Here is a 23,719-nt window from a genome sequence, read left to right as displayed (position 1 = left end):
GTGAGAGGTGGTGAGAGTGTGGAGATGATCACTGGTCAAACCACAAACTGAATAATGGAAGATGATGCCAATTAAGCTGCCAACTGGTTTTAGAGTTATCAGGATAGTGATTACAGGACATTCAGCACCTCCTCCATGTGCTCCGTGTCCCAGAGTTCTTACCTGCAGCCGCCCCGTCTCACGTGAACTCCCTTCCTCGACCAGCAAAGAACAGCTCTGTGATCCCAGCTCCGCCTCCTTCTGCAGGTCTCCCACTTGTTTCTCCAGTCGGGAAATCTCTGACAACTTCTCCTGGAGCTGAAAGAGAAGCCTCCTTTTCTCCTCATCCTCTACTCCTCCAGCGTCACCTTGGAAATAACATAAAGAAATTAGGATATAAAACAGGATGTGAAAAGTAGCAGTGTTTCCCCTCCATTGTCTTGGTAGGGGAACGGAAACCTCGCGCCCCTCTATTTCGCGAAGGGTGGGGCTCCCGACACACACACACACACACACACACACACACACACACACACACACACACACACACACACACACACACACACACACACACACACACACACACGGAAAGCATGGGACTAACAGGAAATAAAAACCATGGATGCATTTATCTGTGCCTCAGTCCTCTAGACTCCACAAACGTTGGTATTCTCCGCCTCCACCTGCCTTTCAGGCAGATTAAGACGGATAGATTGTGTTTTTACCGTTGTGTTTGTGAGCCATCTGTTCGTGGGCTTTCTGCTGGTGCTCATTCAGTTCCAACACCTTCCTCTCCAGCTCCTCTCCAGCGTCTCCTCTGACCACCTGAGCCCCTGCTCGGCCTGAACACAGACACTTCTTTATGCCTGATAATTCAGAGGAGTAGGAGCCCAGAGATGTGTCCTGCAGGAGGAAGGAAACATCATAGAAATAAGTCAGGGCCATTAGTGAGAACATCCCTACGATCAACAACCTCCAGGTTCGATGCCCTGAGAACTTCTCATCATATGTCAGAGTATCCTGGAACAAGATACTTATCATACTAAGTGAGTCATCTCACAGTAAATAAAGTCCTTCCAACAGTGGTCATTATTTCAATGGCAGCTGCAGGTCAATCTCTATATTTAATTGAACTGCATCTTGTACTACACTCATGCAACAGTTTTCAGTAACAATGTTACTTCATAGCATTTACCAATAAGTTAACAAAACACACAAAACATGGAGTGTGATGCAAGGACATCAGTGTTTCTAGCAGCGCCCCGCCCACGGAGCCCAGCGCCTGAAATTCAAGGTGTTTTTTCTTTTTTCCGCAAATAAAAAAGTTGTTTTTAATATAGTTGTTTTTCTATAAATAGAAACCGCGCCGCGCCACGCACGGAATCCCTCCCCCCCCCCCCCCCCCCCCCGTCGCACAGTGAGCGCCCCTCCAAAGCAGTAAACCTAGGGGAACCACTGGACATGAGTGTGTTACCATAGCCTGCGCGTCATGACTCGGTCCATCAGGTGCCATTTTGTCAATGAGGTTCTTGAAGATCTTCAGCCCTGGTTTCTGCTCGCTCCTCTAAGATTTCTCTCTCCCTCGCCAGGCGGTCACTGAAACAAACACACACATTTGTGTGACTTAATGATCGTAACCAAAGCATTCCTGTCTCTCTCACGTCTCTTCAGCAACAAAACACACACACAAGACTTTGTATGAACCCTACTATCCTCCCCCCTTTGTTGGATGGTGGATTTACAGGTTATATTTGTGTGTCCCACCTGGTGCTCGGTGGCTTCCAGTCTGGCAGTCAGCTCTCTGACTTCTTGTTGAAGTGCATCACCCTCCTGCTGCCTCTTTTCTCTCTCCTCAACCAGCCTGCTGATCTCCTTCCTCTCCACCTCCAGAGCAGACTCAGCATCTTGTTTGCCACGCTTCTCTTGACAAAGAGCAGCAACGATGTCCATTCTGCTTTTCTTCTCTTCTGAATGGATTGCAATGGCATTGGCTCTCCTCTCAGCTTCAAGGGCTGCATTGGCTTTGTTGTTGCCTTCTCTCTCTTCTTTAAGGGAAGATAGCACCTCCTCTTTGCTTCGCTCCAGCTCCCTGAGCGTGGCAAGAGCTTCCTCCTTCGCTTTCCTCTCCTCCTCCAAGGATGCCAGCGCCTCCTCTCTTCCCATAGTCTGGTACTCCAAAGCAGCGAGGGCGTCTTCTTTGCCTCTCTTCTCCTTCTCACAGGCAGCCAACGCCTCCTGTGTGGTAGTAGTGAGAGGTGGTGAGAGTGTGGAGATGATCACTGGTCAAACCACAAACTGAATAATGGAAGATGATGCCAATTAAGCTGCCAACTGGTTTTAGAGTTATCAGGATAGTGATTACAGGACATTCAGCACCTCCTCCATGTGCTCCGTGTCCCAGAGTTCTTACCTGCAGCCGCCCCGTCTCACGTGAACTCCCTTCCTCGACCAGCAAAGAACAGCTCTGTGATCCCAGCTCCGCCTCCTTCTGCAGGTCTCCCACTTGTTTCTCCAGTCGGGAAATCTCTGACAACTTCTCCTGGAGCTGAAAGAGAAGCCTCCTTTTCTCCTCATCCTCTACTCCTCCAGCGTCACCTTGGAAATAACATAAAGAAATTAGGATATAAAACAGGATGTGAAAAGTAGCAGTGTTTCCCCTCCATTGTCTTGGTAGGGGAACGGAACCTCGCGCCCCTCTATTTCGCGAAGGGTGGGGCTCCCGACACACACACACACACACACACACACACACACACACACACACACACACACACACACACACACACACACACACACACACACACACACACGGAAAGCATGGGACTAACAGGAAATAAAAACCATGGATGCATTTATCTGTGCCTCAGTCCTCTAGACTCCACAAACGTTGGTATTCTCCGCCTCCACCTGCCTTTCAGGCAGATTAAGACGGATAGATTGTGTTTTTACCGTTGTGTTTGTGAGCCATCTGTTCGTGGGCTTTCTGCTGGTGCTCATTCAGTTCCAACACCTTCCTCTCCAGCTCCTCTCCAGCGTCTCCTCTGACCACCTGAGCCCCTGCTCGGCCTGAACACAGACACTTCTTTATGCCTGATAATTCAGAGGAGTAGGAGCCCAGAGATGTGTCCTGCAGGAGGAAGGAAACATCATAGAAATAAGTCAGGGCCATTAGTGAGAACATCCCTACGATCAACAACCTCCAGGTTCGATGCCCTGAGAACTTCTCATCATATGTCAGAGTATCCTGGAACAAGATACTTATCATACTAAGTGAGTCATCTCACAGTAAATAAAGTCCTTCCAACAGTGGTCATTATTTCAATGGCAGCTGCAGGTCAATCTCTATATTTAATTGAACTGCATCTTGTACTACACTCATGCAACAGTTTTCAGTAACAATGTTACTTCATAGCATTTACCAATAAGTTAACAAAACACACAAAACATGGAGTGTGATGCAAGGACATCAGTGTTTCTAGCAGCGCCCCGCCCACGGAGCCCAGCGCCTGAAATTCAAGGTGTTTTTTCTTTTTTCCGCAAATAAAAAAGTTGTTTTTAATATAGTTGTTTTTCTATAAATAGAAACCGCGCCGCGCCACGCACGGAATCCCTCCCCCCCCCCCCCCCCCCCCCCCCCGTCGCACAGTGAGCGCCCCTCCAAAGCAGTAAACCTAGGGGAACCACTGGACATGAGTGTGTTACCATAGCCTGCGCGTCATGACTCGGTCCATCAGGTGCCATTTTGTCAATGAGGTTCTTGAAGATCTTCAGCCTGGTTTCTGCTCGCTCCTCTAAGATTTCTCTCTCCCTCGCCAGGCGGTCACTGAAACAAACACACACATTTGTGTGACTTAATGATCGTAACCAAAGCATTCCTGGTCTCTCTCACTCTCTCACACACACACACACACACACAGATCTATATCTATACACACACACACACACACGTCTCACTTGTAGTCTTTCTGCATCTCAGAGAAGAGCTCTGAGAACTCTCGGCTGATTTCCTCTCTGACTCGCGCCTCCATGAGCAGGCTCTCTGCTCGCTCCTTCTTCAGCTGCACCTGGAGCTGACCCAACAGCGCCACCTGCCTCTGAGGAACGGGACACAAAATAGCAACACACGACAAAAAGAGTTTCATTATAAATAAAAAATAAAAGTGGTTCCTGTGAGTACATCAAGTTCATGTCCTGTTTAAACTTCTTTTTACTGCCACTTGTTTCTTTGGAGTCAGAATCACATTTACCTTGAACAGCATGACGTGCTTTAGAGGGAAGAGACTGACCTGCTGCATCTTTTTACCAATGACAATTTTATCATCACTTTCATCGTTGTCTTCTTCACTGCCCGTCTGATCCATTGTGCTCTCCATCAGGCTCTGCTCTTCCTCATCATACTCATCATACTCATCCTCCTGGACAAAATAATTTAACATGTTGACAACATTTGATTCAAGCCATGAAACATATTGTATAAAGTGTCATAAGGAAACAAAGAGCATCATGGTGGGAGCTCACCTGCACATCCTCAAGGCTAGTATCCCAACCAATCAGGGAGCTCCTCCTGTTGCCCCGCAGAGCCTTCCTCTCAGCATTGTTGATGATGAAGGACACCTCACTGGCAGACCTCTTAGGCAGGATGGGAGGGGGCCTGGTGGACACAACCACAACCTGGAAACACACAAGAGCAATAATATAACTATTAATACTGCAGGATTTATTTCAGATGTGAGAGCATTTAGGAATTTGGTTGATCAAAATACAATATAGGAACCACTCTCAGAGAGCAAAGCCCAGTAAGAGAGACAATAGAAATGTGCACCTTCTGTGCCACAGCAGAGAATTTGAGGACGCTGAGAGTCTCATCGTACATGGAGGCACACTGGTTGATGTTGACGATCATACAGGCTTTACCTCGACCACAGAAGAAGCTCTGCAGGTAGTGGGTCAGCTTGCTCTCTCTGAAGGGAACATGCTGACGCAGCCTGTGGGAGGGACAGATTAGATACTGGATGTGCATCCTGAACGGTTTGTGCTGCGACACTGATGAAGCTGCATTGAAGCAAAACTCGTGCAGAGTTTTCTTCATAATTTTTAGGCCACTGGAGGGAAAGCCCCGAAGATAAATACAAGTCCAATATTTACTCTCCTTTTAGCTCTGGTTGGTCTCATCAACACCTCTGCTAGATAAATATCTTTGCTCTCTGGCTGCTAGTTATCAATAGTTTTCTCCAGTGTCAAACTTTGTGCGTGTTGTAGGTTGTGTAAAGTAAGTTTATCTTGTTCCATTGTTGCTGAAAACAGCTGTGTATGCAGATTGAGGAGAGCCATAATACAACCATACAGTAAAACAAAACAGTGTGCGAAAAGAAGGATTACAAATAAAAAAGCGTTTCAGATTTGGGTGTCAGCTCTCAGCACTCTGGAGTGACCTTTTTCTATTACATAAAGTCTTCTGATTCAAAATCAATTAAGGACAAAGAGAGAATGACGGAAGGTAATAATCTCACTTGGCCTGCTGATTGTGTCGTAGTGCGTTGATGCATTTTCCCAGGATGAGCAGTGAGGTGTTGATGTTTCCGGCTTCTTTCAGGCGCTCTCCTTTATTCTGGGTCTTGGCGCATCGCTCGGAGCCAGCCAGGTCACACAGACACAACCTGATGACACACACATCAATCATAGGGTAACTTATTGCACAATGCTGCCTCGTTTCACAATCAGAACCACATAGTTACATGTTTATACAAGCCTGTTAAAGTAAGGTGTTACTCACTCGCTGACCCCATGGACCCTCAGACTGCCAACGTCTTCAATCCTCAATATGCGAATGGAGAAAATACTGTGACTGCAGAAAGACGAAAGAAAAGATTCAAACTTCAGGATGAAACAAACGGACTCCGAAGAGACAGAAGCACAAAACATGGAGAGACCACACAATAATAAAGTGCATAAAAGTAACTCTTCAGAGACTCGGCTTTTATTCTGCTAAACTTTATTAGAGCGTTGTGTAAAGACACAACTGGGGGGTTAGAAACTTCTGTTTTCAGAGGAACATTGGGCCTCTGGTAGAAATATAATATAATAACATAACCACACGTATAAAGTTAAATTACATGTACAAGTGATTTAAATTCAATAAATACATCGAAATTCACGAGCTGATAATCTGCCTCTCAACGGGGGGGAATTCTTTTTTAAATTTACAGTAAATATGTTATTGACGTCAATAAACAATGAATTTATTATTTATTATTAACCCTAACCCTTACCTCCTGCTGGAGAGCTGGTTGAGTCGGGTGGAGGAGAAGCTCTGGTTCTTCTTGCCCAGCTTCATCACCTTGTAAGCCTCTTCTGCACTGTTTACCTGAACCCAACGCAGATCTAAAAAGAAATGTATAAAAACATGATATTCATAAATATGTCCTTTTATTTCCTTTGGTCCTTTTTTGTTGTTGTTGTTGGGAAACATCCTAAATCAATTATGTTAAATAAAATGTAGAGAGTCCATTAGGACAAGAAAGCAGAGATTACAGTAGATTACAGAAGAGCTGCAGCTCTGTAGTGCTTCAGTGAACATCTGGCTGCAAACAATAAGGATGAAATGTAAGTACGTTGGATGGAAACAGATTTATCTCAGAGGCCTTTCCAGTTCTCATGGCAGATTCTTCTACTGATGTGCATTTTATTTTGCCACGGTTCAGATATTTGCTTAAAACTTCTGCATTATTTTAAAGTAAAAACTACAGACTTCTGACAAGTATTGTGGCCCCCGCCCGACCCTGCACACCTTTGACGAAGGAGTTTCCCTTGACGTCCTGAGATAAGCGCAGTGCGGTCCTCCTCGGGGCCCCGCTGGGCATCACCTCCAGGAGGTCGTGAATGTTCTCATTGTAGATTTCACAGAAAGAAACCCAAACAGAGAACTTAGTGTGTGCTTCCACTGCCAGGTGGATTTTGTCTTCTTCTACTACTACAGTGGTGCCGAGCACGGAGGAGCCTGCAGAGACAAACGTTACAACTCATTGCCCTTCAGTAACACGCTCTTACTTACAGCAACAGTATTCATTTTGTGCTTCATTTTTATGTATAATAAAATTAAAATGACAAATTAAAATAGTTACATTTTTAAATATAAACGAGGATCAGTAGAACATTTTCACCAGGTGCTGCAGTGGGAAAAGAAACAACCAATAATAGAATAAAAGACGTAAATCTATATCTTGCCTTCAAAGAGAGTCTTACTGGTCGAGTTCAACTGGCTGGCATTGTTCTTCTCATTCTAAAAGACAAAGAGTAAAGACACACTTCTTTATAAGTCTCTTATATGTCTCTCAAGAATAATGATTGTTCTCTTTTAGAGCCGTTTGTCAGATAACGTGTGACTCCTGTGTGCTGCTCTGCTAACAGCCAGTTACCTCTTTAGGTTGTCTGAGGAAGTTTCTCTTGAAGGCCACTTCCTCAGCCTGCTGCTCCCTGGTTAGCCTCGTGAACTCTCGGCAGCGGTGAGGTTTGATGCTCATCCCAGTGAAAACCTGTTCATCAATGCTGCTGAAAATGATATCGAGGGACCTGGGCAGGATACCAGCATCCACATCTGGACCTGAAGGGACAAGAGCAATCTGTTAGGTTGCTTCAAGTTAAGGTAAATCTCAGGAAGGACAGGTGTTATGTGTACGTATTTTTCAGACTTATTTCTATCTTGAGACACAGGTAGTGCATGAGAGCAGAGCAATGATGTGCAGATAGCAGCTGGTGGGGCTCATTGGAAGTACTTTTGTTTTGTTTTATTTAAAAAGACCACACAAGAAGAGCACAAGAAATGATGGTGTGGTGGCAACACGCTGCAGGGACGGTTGAAAAGTGTTTTCCCGCATCTAATCAAAAAAGCACTTCCTCCTGAAGGATAACATTCAAAACTTTATCAGTCATTTTTAAATACCACTGATGGCCTAGTGGTACGGCTTCTAAACACAAGGGACTGTCCCTGTAGTTAGTTCACTGTAAGTTGCTCTGGATAAGAGCGTCTGCTAAATGACCGGTAATGTAATGTAGTTAAATGTATGAGAAAGTGGAACACACCTAGAAATGTGAAGGTCTTTCCAGCGTTGGTGACTCCATAAGTGAAAACCAGAGAGTTTCCCCCTTCGAGAACATCTTTAACCAAATCCTTTACTGTGCCTTGAAAGAGCTCTCTCTGTGTCGTCTCAGGACCATACACCTGTTGAAGGAAGGGGATGAGTATGAACTTATTAAAGATTTGTTTAAAACTCCACCTTTAATATCAGGGCTTCTCAACATTTCCAGGCCTGTTTCTAGGTGCAAAAATTACAAATACAAGTGACAATATATACAAAAGGAATTCCTTATTAAAATACGATAAGCAAATATCAATACACATCAATAAACTCTTTGGGCTTATCTGCCAGGAAATACCAACCTGAGAGAACTGGAAGCGCTGTCCAGTGTGTGGAAGAGATTTGTCAGTGCTGAGCCTCGCTGAGAAAGACAAACTGGGGGGCTTCAGCAAAGCTGTGTCAGGAGGCTCAATAGTAACACAGTCCTGTTAACAACAAAAAACAAACAGGGAGAAATACAGAAGATAAAAACATTTATTCCTTTTTTTAGAATGATCAGATTTATTCTACGTTATCAGGCGAACTTGGTCATTTTTCACTTTTGACAACCAGAAAACCAGGCAGCTACGAAGCACACTGGTATCTGTTTATGATCAACTCCCTGCATACAACACATTTCATTTTTCATTATTCTTACCTGTGACTCTCCATTATTGCTCTCTGCAGAGCTGAAGGGTCGGATGCGGAGGTAGACTCTCAGGTGTTCCCTCTCCTCGATGCTGGAATGCTGCACAACACATCAGGGTTTAATCAAAAACAGCAAGAGAAAAGTGAAACACCACATCCTATCTACTAAAACTATCCTAAAACAATAGTCAAGCGCCGATATGAACATTGGAACATGTTTTGCTTTCTGTAATTATTCCACCTGTTCATACAGGACATTAAAAGATCCTTAATGCACTTTCAATGTAAGATGTGATGAGAGTTTATCTGAAGTTACCATGAAGTGTCAGCAATCTTTATTAAACAAATTGAGTGTTTGTCTTATAGTCTTTTTTGTTGCTTTAAAACGATGCACTGAACTGTATAATGTACATAGCATAAAGTAAATTCTACCCATAGGCATGTCACATGAAGAGTGACAACACTATGGGCTAAAGTATTGATGGTATCATTGTGGATTAGCCCGTCATTTCCAGGTTTACCTGTCGGTCTGGTAAAGTGCTGAATTCTGATGAGAGATCTCTCTTCAAATCGTCGACCTCCACTTGTTCCCGTCTGTCATCATTGTTGTTCAGGCATGATTCCATCATACTACAACATATAAACAAGGACAAAAGAGTGAACCAAAACAGTTGCACAGAGGATCTTGGACAAACGTTGCCCTACATTAAAGACAGAATAAAGGGAGTAACGTTAAATCTAGCTAGCTTAGCACGTTGCGGTATGTTTAGCTTCCTATGGACATTAACGTTAAATCACGACAGGCCCTTCAAAGAAATGTATTGCGGTGGATATCGACATTTTTATATATCGTCCGGGGCTGAACGTGCATTCGACGTAAAGGTTATTAATTAATCTTAACTGACAGCTTGGTAAACCAACAGTTAGCTCGCAAACTGATCTGAAAATGGTTTAACGTCGTTAACTGTTGTTACGATTAATTTCAAGTGTTGCTTTGAGTAGCGCTTTGCTAACCTTATCTGTGTCCGCTAATATACATTGTTTTTAACGTTTCTTGTGTTTGAATGGTTTTAAATGATGTTAACTAACACTAAACGTTTCTTGGTCAAGCTAGCAAAACAAGCTAGTTCTTTAGCTGGGGGTTTCAGATGACGAGGAGCCTCAACTGATACATACATTTAACAAATGTCCGTTTACTTTTACAAAACAAACTAAAGGATAACACTTCACCTGAAATATAAATCAACTAAACTCTTACCTGGCAGTTATATTTGGGACATTAGGTACTGAGAAAGAATATTATTCTGTTGTGTGCTCGCGAACTAAACACAACAACACAGTCGCGGGCTAAGTTTGAAACGGACCAATCGGATTCAAGCAGAGACTACGCATGCGTCCTTTTGGTGTTGCGTTCAACGTTCCATTTGTGTTTGGAAATCAGATCATCTCACGTTAGCTCCAATGGCAAAGGTGTGTTTAGGGTGACTGTTGACACACGCTGTAATTCAACCTTTCGTAAGGAATTTGTTTAATCAAATACGCGGTTGCTACTGCAAAATCAAGATCTACTCGAATCAAAACACAATGTTTACTTAAATTAGAAGACTTACAATACTTCAATCTACTAGACTCAAAATATACTTGAACTGAATGCAGCATTATATACAATATTTTGTTCCTGTAGTCCACGTTTATATTGCAAATATAATTGTTGTAAATGATTTTGAATGGTATGAATTACGGTGGGATAAACATTCTTAAGACAGCATTTTCAATCTGCAACAAAATGTATAATACACAGTCTCTGCCCTGCCATCAAGTACAAGTATTTCATGTTGTGCATATTTCATATCATGCCGGATATACCCTTGGTGAATATGGAGGTTCTGTTTTCCTACGAAAAGTTATATCGGGATACAAATTCTATAAGACTGCATTTTTCGGTCTGAATTTTTTCCCCCGCTGTCTATTATGCACAGAAACTTCCCAACCATTAATTATTTTCTTGTTATGCATACCTTGTCAGAAACCAGAAGAAGTTTTAAACTTTTAACAAATCCTTTTATTTCTTAATTTTTAAAATTCCAAAATTGTTTTGTCTGTACAGAAGTACAAAAAAAAGCATCTTCTGCTGCTGGGCTTTGAACTTGTCGCAGTGAATCTGTAAAACAAAGAAGATATGTCAACAAGAAGTTGCACATTTTCATTTTTGATGAGGTAGAAATCACGTGTGCTGAAAAAGTAACAAAACTGGTGGATTGTTGGAGGGGGATACACTATACTTACTGCAATTCTTCCTGCAAGAATGTGTATCCCCTATAACTTTTCAAAACAAAGTGCCTTACATAGTTTAATCAGGATTTTAAAATGTCATGACTACAATGAGGCAAACATATCAGAAGATTAAATTAATAGAATACAATACGCAACAATAATATAAGATAACAATAATAACATTTTAAAAAAGACGTGTGAAAAGAAGTTACTGATTCTGCAAGCCTCAGATGTTGGGGCAGGGAGCTCTACAGATGAGGAGCGGACTGCAATAGAGCAGTCACCTGGGACTTACTCATAACTTTTACTGCTCAATCAGGATAAAAATTAACCTTTAGGTTATAAAGCTGAGAGAGATAATTATTTTCTCACTTCTGTACAGTGTATGAACCAGTACGGTTCAGGTCCTCTGGCACAGATCTGTTAGTTGTTCCAAAGTGCAGGACTAAAACCTTTGTGAAGAAGCTTTTAGCTCTTATGGTCTGATCCTCTACCTCTGGAAGTGGTTAAATCTTTAAAGGTAAACTTAAAGCCTATTCAGCCTATTTGCTTTATAGACATTTACAGTATGTTATGTATTTCCTCTCCGGGAACCATGACCTTACCATGGTGGAGAGGTTTGTTCAACAACAATTCAACAATTCAGCAACATAACTAGGAGCTGAAGCAAGTTAACTTTCATTATTTTCACTCTGTCATAACTTTGTTCAGTCTCTAGCACAAACAATGTTGTAAATGGCAGAATACAAGGGGGATGACATGAATTAACACATCAATATGAGCACAACTCCAAAGTGCAGGGACTTTGTTTATCTCTGAAAAGCAGCATCAAAAATTCTTCACCCAATATAAAATATTTCTTATAAGTACTAATTTAGTTGCCTCTTGGCTCAACGTTAACGATGCTCAAGATGCATTCATGAATATCCTTTATGCTTGCCAAGAATCATTAAATCAGTCGTTTCACCAGACGGGATTCAGTTGGAAGAAGTTTCTGTTTTTCCGGATTGTCTCTCCTCTTTTCTGTAACACTCACCAGTCAGTCTGACATCAGCTAGTGAGGAAACCAGTCAGCATCGATCATGGCTGTTAACATCCCAGGAGTGATAGCGATGTCATTTTTCTACCTGCTGGTCCTTGGGACCGGCATCTGGGCTTCTTTCAAGTCCAAAAGGGAACAGAAGAAAAGTTCGGCCTCTGGAATAGAGATGGCTCTGCTGGGAAACCGGAGCATTAACGTAGTGGTGGGGATCTTCACAATGACAGGTGAGGAGAGCACCGCTAACAACACTAGGATGGAAACTGGAACTACAAAGTTCAAATTTTCAAATCAAATCAAATGTATTTGTATAGCCCAATATCACAAATTATACATTTGTCTCAGTGTGCTTTACAGACTGTACAGGTTACGACACCCTCTGTCCTTAGACCCTCGCATCGCACAAGGAAAAACTTCCTAAAAGAAACCCCATAATTAAAGGGGGAACAATGGAAGAAACCTCAGGGAGAGCAACTGAGGAGGGATCCCTCTCCCAGGACGGACAGACGTGCAATAGATGTCGTGTGTACAGGATAAACAACATAGTACAAATACAACATTTGACAGAAATGATGTTGTGTTGGAAAAAAAAAGAGAAAGTATGGATGAATCCAGGAAAATGTCAAAAAGGCTTCCCGGTGTCCAGCAGGACCAGGGCAGCAGGCGCTGTCACGATTCATGATCCTGACGTAAACTTTATCAGTGGCAACCTGCCACATGAGAGACAGACACTCCGGGGATGATACCCCGGTAGGTGAGTTAGTAACTACATTTACATAAATGCATACAGATAGAAAGGGAGAAGAAGGGAGAAGAAGAGAGGGGAGGGAGGGGAGGAGAGAGGAAGAGAAGGAAGAGAGCAGGGAGGTGTCCCCCGGCAGTCTAAGCCTACAGCAGCATAACTAGGGGCTGATCCAGGGCAAACCTGAGCCAGCCCTAACTATAAGCTTTATCAAAAAGGAAAGTCTTTAGCCTACTCTTAAATGTGGAGAGTGTGTCTGCCTCCCGAACACAAACTGGAAGCTGGTTCCACTGGAGAGGAGCTTGATGGCTGAAGGCTCTGGCTCCCATTGTACTCTTAGAGACTCTAGACTAGACTAGACTAGACTCCACAAGTAACCCTGCAGTCTGGGAGCACAATGCTCTAGTTGGTTTATAAGGTACTATGAGATCTTTAAGATATGCTGGAGCCTGACCATTAATTGATTTGTAAGTCAGGAAAAGGATTTTGAATTCTATTCTGTATTTTACCGGGAGCCAGTGCAGAACAGCTAATACACGAGTAATATGATCCTTGTCAATACACGTGCCGCTGCATTTTGGATCAACTGAAGAGTCGTGTGAGTTGTGATTGTTAAAGAAATATATTTTTTAAGAATATAAATATATAAAAAAGCTGTAGCATGAGGATGAAAACACTGCATAGAGTTCCTCCACAAACACTGTAATGAAATATAAGCTATGAAGTATGAGAGTTAAATAAGTGATTGTAGGTTGTCAGCTGGAATGAAGAATGTGAAAACAAAGTTACCCTTGATGTTGTTTAATCTTCTGAACCAGAGTTAAGAAACCTAAGACAGGATAATAATAAGTATTAAGTGTTCACATTTAATACAGTACTGATCATTATTTGTGTTCATGTAGACAAGATGTAAGTGCTTCTAAAAGCATTGTTACTAAGTTTGATTACACTACAAGTTAGACTCTAATGGTCAGATACAATCTACTTCTCACTAAATGAAACTCTATGAGATTAAATATATTGCTAAACAATGTAAAACACTTGACTTGGTCTCAAAATAAACTTGAGATAAGCAGCATATACTGCAAGAGTTTAAAGTAAAACCAAATCAATTATTTAAATGACTCTTAAAACACTTTTCTATCAAGTGTCTCCTAATTTAAATCTTGTTATCTTGTGTTTTTGTTTCACTGCTGCACAATCAGTTGTCCTTCGAGCACAACACAAGTGAATTATTTGACAATGTATTGGTTGTTTTACACATTTTTTTGTTTATACTTGATTCATAATTTCTTGTTTGACTGAATGTTGGCACTCTTGGAGTTCTGTACTGAAGAGTTGGGAACTGTCAGAGAAGTGTCCGTTAGTCATTAGAGCTGGGAACTCCACAATATTTACCGTTGAACACTTTTCTCATCCAAGAAGCTTCTTCAGTTCTCCTGAAAGGTGGATTCATTTTGAGTTGAAGTGAGACGATAAGTGATGTCAGAGAATCCCATGCCCTCCGACATGTGGTAGGAACAACTCTGTCCTGAGGCTCCAGAGCCCAATGCAGGTATGCATGGTATGACACAGCTCTACTCAACTCCACTCACTCTTTCTTGGTTTTCCATCGTTAAAAGTTGTGGATAGTAGTTTTTTGGTACCTCCGCCGTAAAGGTTCCAAGTGAGATGATCCGATACTAGAAGTTAGAGTTACAACACTGCAGACCACAGAAATTGGTCAGAGAGAATCATAACTAGCACTTCCTGAACAAACCTGCTGTATTAAAATAGTCAATACATGTATTGACTTGACTCAGATTTTAAAACCCTGTCGTACACGATGGCGGACACACTACACAGTACACTTGGAAGGATTCAGCTTGCGTTGAAGATTATTTCACAGCAGTTTCACACGTCATCGCTTTGGCGTTCAGCTGAGAATCCCTCCTCCATCCATCCATCGTCTACCGCTTATCCGGGGTCGGGTCGCGGAGGCAGCAGCTCCAATAGGGAACTCCAAACTTCACTTCTCCGGACCACATCCTCCAGCTCCAACTGGGGGATCCCGAGGCGTTCCCAGTGGATTGACCAGTAGATTGAGAGCTTTGCCTTCTGGCTCAGCTCTCTTTTCGTCACAACGGTGCGGTAAAGAGACTGCAGTACTGCCCCCGCTGCTCCAATTCTCCGGCCAATCTCTCGCTCCATCGTCCCCTCACTCGCGAACAAGACTCTGAGGTACTTGAACTCCTTCACTTGGGGTAAGGGCTCATTCCCTACCCGGAGTAGGCATTCCACCGGTTTTAAACCCGCATGGGTTTACCAGGTCTGTCCAGAGTCTTCCCCCACCCCTTGATCCAAGTCACTACCATATGGTGATCAGTTGACAGCTCCGCCCCTCTCTTCACTCGAGTGTCCAAAACATGCGGCCTCAGATCAGATGATACGATTATAAAATCGATCATTGACCTTTGGCCTAGGGTGCTCTGGTACCACGTACACTTATGAGCATCCTTATGTTCAAACATGGTGTTTGTTATGGCCATTCCATGACTAGCACAGAAGTCCAACAACAAACGACCGTTCGAGTTTAGATCAGGGAGGCCGTTCCTCCCAATCACGCCTCTCCAGGTGTCTCTATCGTTTCCTGCGTGTGCGTTGAATTCTCCCAGCAAGACTACGGAGTCCCCTACTGGAGCACCATTCAGGGTCTCCAAGAAGGCCGAATACTCCGAACTGCGGTTTGGGGCATAGGCACAAACAACAGTCAGAATGTCCCCCCCCATAACCCGAAGGCGTAGGGAGGCGACCCTCTCGTCCACCGGGGTAAATTCCAACGTATCGGCGCTCAACGGGGACTTGTCAGTATCCCCACCCCGGCCCGACGCCTCACACCTTGGGCAACTCCGAAGAAGAATAGAGTCCAATCCCTATCCAGGAGTAGGGTTCCAGAGGCAAGACTGTACATAGATGTAAGCCCCACCAAATCCAACTGGTAGCGCTCCACCTCCCGCACTAGTTCTGGCTCCTTCCCCCACAGAGAGGTGACGTTCCACGTCCCCAGAGCCAGCCACTGCTGCCCGGGTCTGGTCTGTCGAGGTCCCTGACCATCACTGCCACCCGTGTGACAGCGCACCCGACCCCAGCGGTTTTTCCCATGAGTGGTGGGCCCACAGGATGGATGGATGGGAGGCACCACGTAGCTTCTTCGGGCTGTGCCCGACCGGGCAGGATCTCTCCTTTCCTTTCCCTTTTTTTCATGAAGTTGTTTTGAACCATTCTTAGTCTGGCCACTCGCCTGAGACCAATTTGCCTTGGGAGACCCTACCAGCAGCACTAGGCTCCAGACAACACAGCTCTCTGGTTCATAGGGACACACAAACCTCTCCACCATGATAAGGTGATGGTTCCCAGAGAGGTTCTAATATTTTGTCCAACTCAATTATATCAGTTAAGTTTGATTCTTTCGTTCCCTCCACTCTCTCCGTTCAGCCTAAGGTCCCCTGATGCTTCGTCTCCACTACATGTTGCAGCTCTGCTCAGCTCGACTCTCCTCACTTTTGGTGCCAGGTCCTTTTCACTATTTTGTTTTCCATTGCAAATTGGAAACGTAGGTGGGATTCGTTCCTAACCTCACCCATGGTCATGAATGCTGGTTCATGACCGACAGAACGAGATTGCGGGTACAAGTGGCCAATCTGGGTTTTCTCAGATGGGTGGCGTCTCCCTTAGGGTGAGAAGCTCAGCCATCCGTGAGAGACTCGGAGTAGAGCCGCTGCTCCTTTACGTTGAAAGAAGCCAGTTGAGGTGGTTCATCTAGTAAGGATGCCACCTGGGCGCCTCCCTAGGGAGGTGTTCCAGGCACGTCCAGCTGGGAGGAGACCCCGGGGAAGACCCAGGACTCGGTGGAGAGATTATATCTCCTCACTGGCCTGGGAACGCCTCAGGATCCCCCAGGAGCTAGAGGATGTGGCCGGGAGAAGGGAAGATTGGGGTTCCTTACTGGAGCTGCTGCCCCCGCGACGCGACCCCGGATAAGCGGTGGACGATGGATGGATGGATGGAAAATATTAGAAACACTTCTCTGTCTAATGAAAAACATTTTTTACCTCTGTCCAAAAAGCTGTTTGTACACTTTGGATGGTGATGGTGATAGTGGTACGCCTTCCAAACAGAACACCGGAAGGCTGTGAGTTCAATACCAGGCTGCCACCATTGTGCCCCTGAGCAAGGTACTTAACCCTGAGCAGCTCCAGGGAGACTGTCCCTGTACTTAGTTCATTGTAAGTTGCTCTGGATAAGAGCGTCTGCTAAATGACCTGTAATAATGTAATAACTAACTTCCTTGCTGTGTGTTGATCCATCCTGTAGCTACGTGGGTCAGAGGAACCTTAATTGTTGGCACAGCTGAGATGATGTACACGCCCTCAATGGGACTAACCTGGTCACTCTTGTTATTCTTGGCATACAGTTCATCTTTTATTACTGGTAAGAGTTTGAAATGACATCTGACAAAACAAATGCATACAGACAAACAGGGAGATGCCTCATAACTTGACATTAATGAAGCTCAAACTGACATGTTGACATGTTGTGTGAAAGGTTATTTGTTGCAGTACCACAGGTGTACACTGGGACACATTGGTAGGAAGGTATAATGAACGAAATATAACTGCAGAGAATGGGAAACCGATACAGTGAAGTGTGTTCAGATATTATGTTGTTATAGTGTTATGATATTATAAAAAGTACTTTAGTAATATAATAATACATTGTAACTGTGTTGTAGATGTAAAGACGACAGACATGTGAAATATTTCAGTTATTAAACTGAACATTTTCACCAGATGTGTGATGTGAAATTCTTTCCTGTCTGAAAAGTACAACAACATTTCTACCATTGTTCCTTATAGGACTTATAACTTGTGAGTGTGTGAATACAAGAAGTGATTATTTAATGTTATATTCATATTTGATGATGAAGAAGCAAATCAATCAGCAGTTAACCTGAAAGTGAGGTCTGCCTGGCAGGCTCATCTTATCACAATTTGCAGATGTGGCTTAAGTCTTATTGCCAATGCTTAAAGAAACCATGAGGTTAATACGAGGCAGGACATTTCCAGAGTCAGTGCTTTTAGAAACAACAAACTCTTGTTCTTATCAAAGATAAATATATTTCAAGTTCAGTCGTTTATCTTACGGATGTTGACTGCATATGTATAGGTCTAAACGTTGCTTCAATAAGTACTTGCCAGCATATAACATACTGTGTGGACTACATTTCTTACACTCTGGAACCCTGAGAAGAATTAAGTATGTTGAAACAGATGTAAATAAGCAAGGCTCAAGAAGCCACCCTGGCGGCTGCTTTGCACAACTTTTAAAGCATCAGATCTTCATTGGTTGTGGCCAAATGTGGAGTTTTATAATGAACATTGTGAAAATAATCTTGGACCAAGGTTTCTTAATGAGCAAAGTACTGGAGCCAAAGGAGCTGCAGGAGACCGACGTGTTGTCTTACACTGAAGGTGTTATAGAGTCTAGCACAAGGAGAACCGATAATAAACAGTAAAAGCGAGTAGATGCAGTCACATTGTCTGCCACCATACATTCAAGCGTCCAGCCACTTTCTCTTGACATTTATTCTAACCAAGGCCTTCCAGAAATTGTTTACCTGAAGATGCATCACCTCGATGGCTCCTCAAATCCTCGTCAACACATTATAGCTCTGTCTCAATTCAGGGGCTGTGATTACGTCACAGCAGCAGCAACAGGGCTGTCCCATTTCGGAGACTCCTTCAAATGCAGCAGACAAATGTGGCCTTCTTTTTCCTGATTTGGAGGATACATCTGATGTATCCTTCACGGCCGCACGTATCCCAAGATTCATTGCGCGCCCAGAGAAGTACACAATAAAGCTGATGGGGGCATCATCTGTGTATGAGATGGCCCTCCACCGTCTAAAATACATTATGCGCTGGTGATAAAGCATATCTTCAATCAAGATTGAAAATGAAAAATGCTAAAGTAAGCAGTCAACTGTGTTTGATAACTTCCGAGAGTTGCTAGGCGACGGGAGCGTCAAAAGGTAGGGGCAAAAAAGGTGATGTAACAGGAAATTCCCGGTAGACCGGACCGTCTCATTTCGTAGACCGCTCGGTAGGACCCGGCCTCCAAAGACCGCCAAGGCTGCGTCCTCCGAAGACTGCAGCCCCTGAATTGAAACAGCTTATAAGTAAGACAGTCATAGCATCTCCCTGACCTTGCTAGTCTGAATACACTGGGACAACCTCAATTCTTCTCCTGCAGCTGTGCCTTACCAGGTCCAGGGAGATATGTAAACTATAGTTTGTTGTTGTCATGATCTTGGTTCTGTTTCTTGTTTTATTTTGAAATGATCCCTTCCCCTCGTGTCATGTCTTATATTACTTCCTGCCCTTGTGTTTTTGCCTTTCTCCCCCAGGTGTGTCTCGTTCCCTTCATTAGTTTCTGTGTGTATATATCCCTGGCTGTCTCATTGGTCCTCATCAGTTCGTCATTCATGTTACACCTTTGTTCTGGATGTTTCCCTCGTGTCTTCCTGGTTTGGGGTTTTTCTTTTTGTATTTCATAGCTTGATCCCTCTGTTGTTTTGCTTTTGTACTTTCAGCTTTTAATATATTAAAGGCTCGCTTTTTGTTATAATCATCGTTCTGTTTACTGCATTTGGGTCCTCACCCTCTCCCCACCGTAACAGTTGTGAGAACAGTCTGAACTGAGAATGGCCTTGAAGAGGTTGATATTTGACCTAAAGCCTATGTGGATGTTCTCAGCCAGTCTCAGTCTACAAATATGTACAGAGACTGTGGTTTGACCATATCGACACATGTATAGTAAGATTAGTTATATATTATAGGACTAGGTCCAAAATTCCTCAACAGTATCGACCCCAATGTTGCTGGTTCAGGTGCATTGTTACATGTAAAAAACTTGCTTTCCTAAGATTCTGTGCTCATCATACAGAAGGCTCAGAAATTGACTCAAATGTTGTCATTGTTGCCTTTGACACTGTCTGTTGGCGTTTGTCGTTTTGGAAACTTGTGCTGTCATGTCCAAAGCACTTCTCAGGAAGCAGTTTTTTGTGGATGAGCCGGTAAAACAGGTAGGAGAACAAGATGATGGAAGCGAAGACTGGAGAGCGTTTAACATAAATACCATCTTCAAGGGTGCATCCTGTAGCCATATCAATGGCTAACAGTTGGAGATGTTGAAGAAGAAAACACAGACCAGCTTTAGGTTATCAGTGAACTAAGACACCATAACATTACGATGCTGTTTCAGACATTAGTGAATGTGCTAACCAAGCCTGCTACCAACACACAGCCAAGGATCATCCACTTGATCTCTCTTTCTGATATATGGGAGAGAAGAAATGCAAAGAAAGAGACATAAATTGGCTGAATTCTACCATCTGTCTCACCTCAGCCCTATTGTTCCTCTTTCTATTTCTTTATTTCCCTCCTCCTCTCATCTCTAACTTTCTCTTTCACTGGTACAAACTTATCCCAAGTTATCAAAAGAATATTGTAGTTATGCTGCATTATCGTTAGGGATTTTGCCATCAGGAGCATTCGGTCTTATATCACATCTACTCACAGTATTCAACACTTTAATAGTTAAACACAGACTTACCACTGATGAAACAACGTATACTGTAGCTAGAAGCAGAGATTAGGCTCGTAAAGGGGCGGTGCAGCAGTCCTATACGAAAACACATATACACACAAGCACCACCTCAGCTTTTCATGTATACACATGGAAGGGCAGGGATGTCCCAGAACAGTTGTCAGCCGAGACATTGTCCAGCAACATTTGGCGATCGATGAATCTATCAGTGCTAACAATCACATTAACAACACACATTGTTGTTTAAAGGTTCCTGCTGCCCTGCTCCTACCTGAAGGTTACTGGCAGGGACACATTCTCGTGTCCCTGCCAGTAACCTTCAGGTAACAAATCTGAAGCAAACTTCAGATTTAATTAATAAATGCCAATTGTCATTTCCTGAAGGTGTTGATGTCTGTCAGTCAACATGTTTGAATTTGATGTGAACACTCTAACCACTCTGCGCACAGACCTGGACTCCCTGGTGACAGTGGCAGAGAGTCTTTGGAACTACTTTCTATTGAAGAACATGATTGTTAGATGAGTTAGTTGAGTTAGTGTGCTGGCATGGGACTAACAGGAAATAAAAACCATGGATGCATTTATCTGTGCATCAGTCCTCTAGACCAGGGGTTCCCAAAACTCTCTGTGGCCAAGGCACACCAAAGACCAAGCCAAAATCTCAAAGCATACCTGTATCTGGGGGAAATCCCCTCTATAACACATAGTATCACTGTTATCACTCTGTGAATATTTATTATTATATATTATATTCTTTTATGTCCAGAACTGTGACATGGAGCAGAAAGAATAACCTCATATAGAAACTGTGGGGGTTGATTATCATAATGATCATGTTTGACTGAACAGGTAGCATAGGTTGAAACAAAGTTATCGACGGACAATATCTTTGATATATAGTGCTGAGTTGAGAAGGGTCCGTCACAGACCCTCTCCAAGTTGCACTGTATCTGTGGTCCTTTAGGTAGGATTCGAGCAGGAGAGAGTAGAGCCTGAGACTCCCAGTTCTTGGAGGGTGTAAAGGAGGATCTGGTGGTTCACTGTGTCAAACGCAGCAGAAAGGTCCAGAAGGAAGACAACAGAGGAGAGGGAGGCTGCTCTAGAGCAGTGGTTCTCAACCTTTTTTGGGCCAGCGCCCCCCTATTCATTATCTAGGTCGCAATTTTTGCAATCGTGAAGCTCACAATGAGATTCTGCCCATTTAGTTAGCTTTTTCCCACTGCTCGAACATCCTTTCGCCACACAATTCCGGTGTCCAAATCCCATAACTAGAAGAGCGATGATTACACACTAGAAACTAGCCAAATACAATGTAAAAACGCTTGAAGAATAAGCTAAGTAAAATGTAAACACGTAGGGAATAAATCCAATATGGCGGCGCTTGTGGAGTTGGTGCTCACTTTTCTAGTCTTGCCACCCCAGAATGCATTGCAATTCCACCGGAAGCCCGAAACTGCGATTCCATGTATAACGTTAGCTCTGCTGGTGTTAGCTCTGCTGGTGTTAGCTCTACTGATGTTAGTTCTGCTGGTGTTAGCTCTACTGATGTTAGCTCTGCTGGTGTTAGCTCTGCTGGTGTTAGCTCTACTGATGTTAGTTCTGCTGGTGTTAGCTCTGCTGGTGTTAGCTCTACTGATGTTAGCTCTGCAGGTGTTAGCTCTGCTGGTGTTAGCTCTACTGATGTTAGTTCTGCTGGTGTTAGCTCTACTGATGTTAGCTCTGCTGGTGTTAGCTCTGCTGGTGTTAGCTCAACTGATGTTAGTACTGCTGGTGTTAGCTCTGCTGGTGTTAGCTCTACTGATGTTAGCTCTGCAGGTGTTAGCTCTGCTGGTGTTAGCTCTACTGATGTTAGCTCTGCAGGTGTTAGCTCTGCAGGTGTTAGCTCTACTGATATTAGTTCTGCTGCTATGAGCAGCCAGAGTGCAGCTGCATCTGCTGCTGGTCCAAGTCCCGACTAGAGTGCTAATGTTTTAACATTAATTCAGATTAGTTTTATCCATGGTGTATCTTTGGAATAACATTAATGCTTTCGAGCAGTGGTGGCTGAGGGGGACGGCGCTTGTTTTAGTTTTTCAAGCAGCACTTTATCGCTCAGCAAAATAAAACTAAAACTCTAATAACACACAATGTTAACTTTATTCAAACGCACTCGACTCGTCCTTCCAGCTCGTGCAGTTTGACATGTTTCGTGCTGTAATGCGGCTCGAGAGCCTTTTTCATGACCGCAAGCGCGTCCACACAAACACTGGCCTTTTACTTCCACAAAGAAATAATCGTTCGTCCATTTCTCCTGGAACATTCTGCATCCACCTTTCTCTTTGTTACACTCGCCATGTTGCGTTCGCTGATGTCAATGACCGTCTCGTTTAATATTGAAGTTTTTGACATGACGTGACTACGTGATGACACGTTCCACTCGTGTTGTGTTCAAGGACACTGACCTTGGCCAGGAAAAACAGTCGCCGGTTATATTCTATATCTGACTAGATTTGGATGAATTTCTTTGGAGTAGATTTTTTGCGTGTGTTTATGAATTACCTCGCGGGCCGTACAAACAAACGCCCCCCAAAGACACGTGAACGCCCCCCTTTCTAAAATATTGCTTCCAGCGCCCCCCAACGTCCTCTGAACGCCCCCTGGGGGGCAATTTGGAGATATTATAATATTTATTAATAAATATTATAATATCTCCAAATTGCACAGCCTGGTGTTACTCTTAGACAAACCTGTCTAATAAGTTACGTTTTTATCCACTATATATGAAATTTGAAGGTGAACTTGATAACACTTGGTTCTATGTTTCTATTGTGTATTTCAGCTCAAGACTACCAGCTAAACCCATCTTCAGACATCTTTTTCAACAAAGAAATTCAGGCGAAGTGTATTTTCTTCAAATTCAGTATATTCAGACCACTATTACTCAGTGCCAGAAGCAGTTGGAGTGATTAATCAATGTTTTGCAAGAACAATAAGAGAGTTATCTTTTGAATGAGATCAACATCATGATGCTTGTGCAAATGGTTGAAGAGGGCTTTCAATTTACTTTGGGTATCGTTTGTAGGTATTTTCGGGTAAATTCGCCCACACTTTAAGAGGCTAACAGTGTGAAATTCCTTTAGTGACAGCGAGGAGGGCAGTCTCAGTTGAGTGGCCTGCCCTATAACCAGTTTGGTGCGGATCAAGAAGGTTGTTCTGGTGAAGGTAAGATGAGAATAAATGGAAGAAGAGAGACAGGTCGGTAGGTGTTCACTTCAGAAGGGTTGAGTGTGGGTTTCT

At 43.4% G+C, this 23,719-nt stretch overlaps 1 protein-coding gene across 1 annotated transcript in view; it reads right to left on the bottom strand.

Moving 5' to 3' along the window:
• kif20ba (kinesin family member 20Ba) overlaps positions 1–10,121 on the bottom strand; it is a 29,201-nt gene extending 19,080 nt beyond the window's left edge. The window contains exons 1-22 of the mRNA XM_029450258.1: positions 10,000–10,121; positions 9,263–9,371; positions 8,752–8,841; positions 8,417–8,539; positions 8,059–8,197; positions 7,395–7,579; positions 7,204–7,258; positions 6,767–6,976; positions 6,249–6,360; positions 5,753–5,824; positions 5,490–5,636; positions 4,802–4,964; positions 4,498–4,650; positions 4,266–4,394; positions 3,934–4,073; positions 3,682–3,802; positions 2,929–3,106; positions 2,390–2,574; positions 1,744–2,214; positions 1,454–1,543; positions 705–882; positions 163–347 (exon numbers count right to left, since the gene is read on the bottom strand). Coding sequence (XP_029306118.1) covers positions 163–347; positions 705–882; positions 1,454–1,543; positions 1,744–2,214; positions 2,390–2,574; positions 2,929–3,106; positions 3,682–3,802; positions 3,934–4,073; positions 4,266–4,394; positions 4,498–4,650; positions 4,802–4,964; positions 5,490–5,636; positions 5,753–5,824; positions 6,249–6,360; positions 6,767–6,976; positions 7,204–7,258; positions 7,395–7,579; positions 8,059–8,197; positions 8,417–8,539; positions 8,752–8,841; positions 9,263–9,370 — 3,234 coding nt within the window. The 5' untranslated portion in view covers position 9,371; positions 10,000–10,121. The remainder of the gene's footprint in view (positions 1–162; positions 348–704; positions 883–1,453; positions 1,544–1,743; positions 2,215–2,389; positions 2,575–2,928; positions 3,107–3,681; positions 3,803–3,933; positions 4,074–4,265; positions 4,395–4,497; positions 4,651–4,801; positions 4,965–5,489; positions 5,637–5,752; positions 5,825–6,248; positions 6,361–6,766; positions 6,977–7,203; positions 7,259–7,394; positions 7,580–8,058; positions 8,198–8,416; positions 8,540–8,751; positions 8,842–9,262; positions 9,372–9,999) is intronic.
• Positions 10,122–23,719: the final 13,598 nt, after the last annotated feature.

This window comes from Cottoperca gobio, chromosome 15 (genome assembly GCF_900634415.1).
Source record: "Cottoperca gobio chromosome 15, fCotGob3.1, whole genome shotgun sequence".
Classification (NCBI taxonomy): Eukaryota; Metazoa; Chordata; class Actinopteri; order Perciformes; family Bovichtidae; genus Cottoperca; species Cottoperca gobio.
Note: the sequence above shows the minus strand (reverse complement) of the source record. Positions and strands in the feature narration are given on the sequence as shown.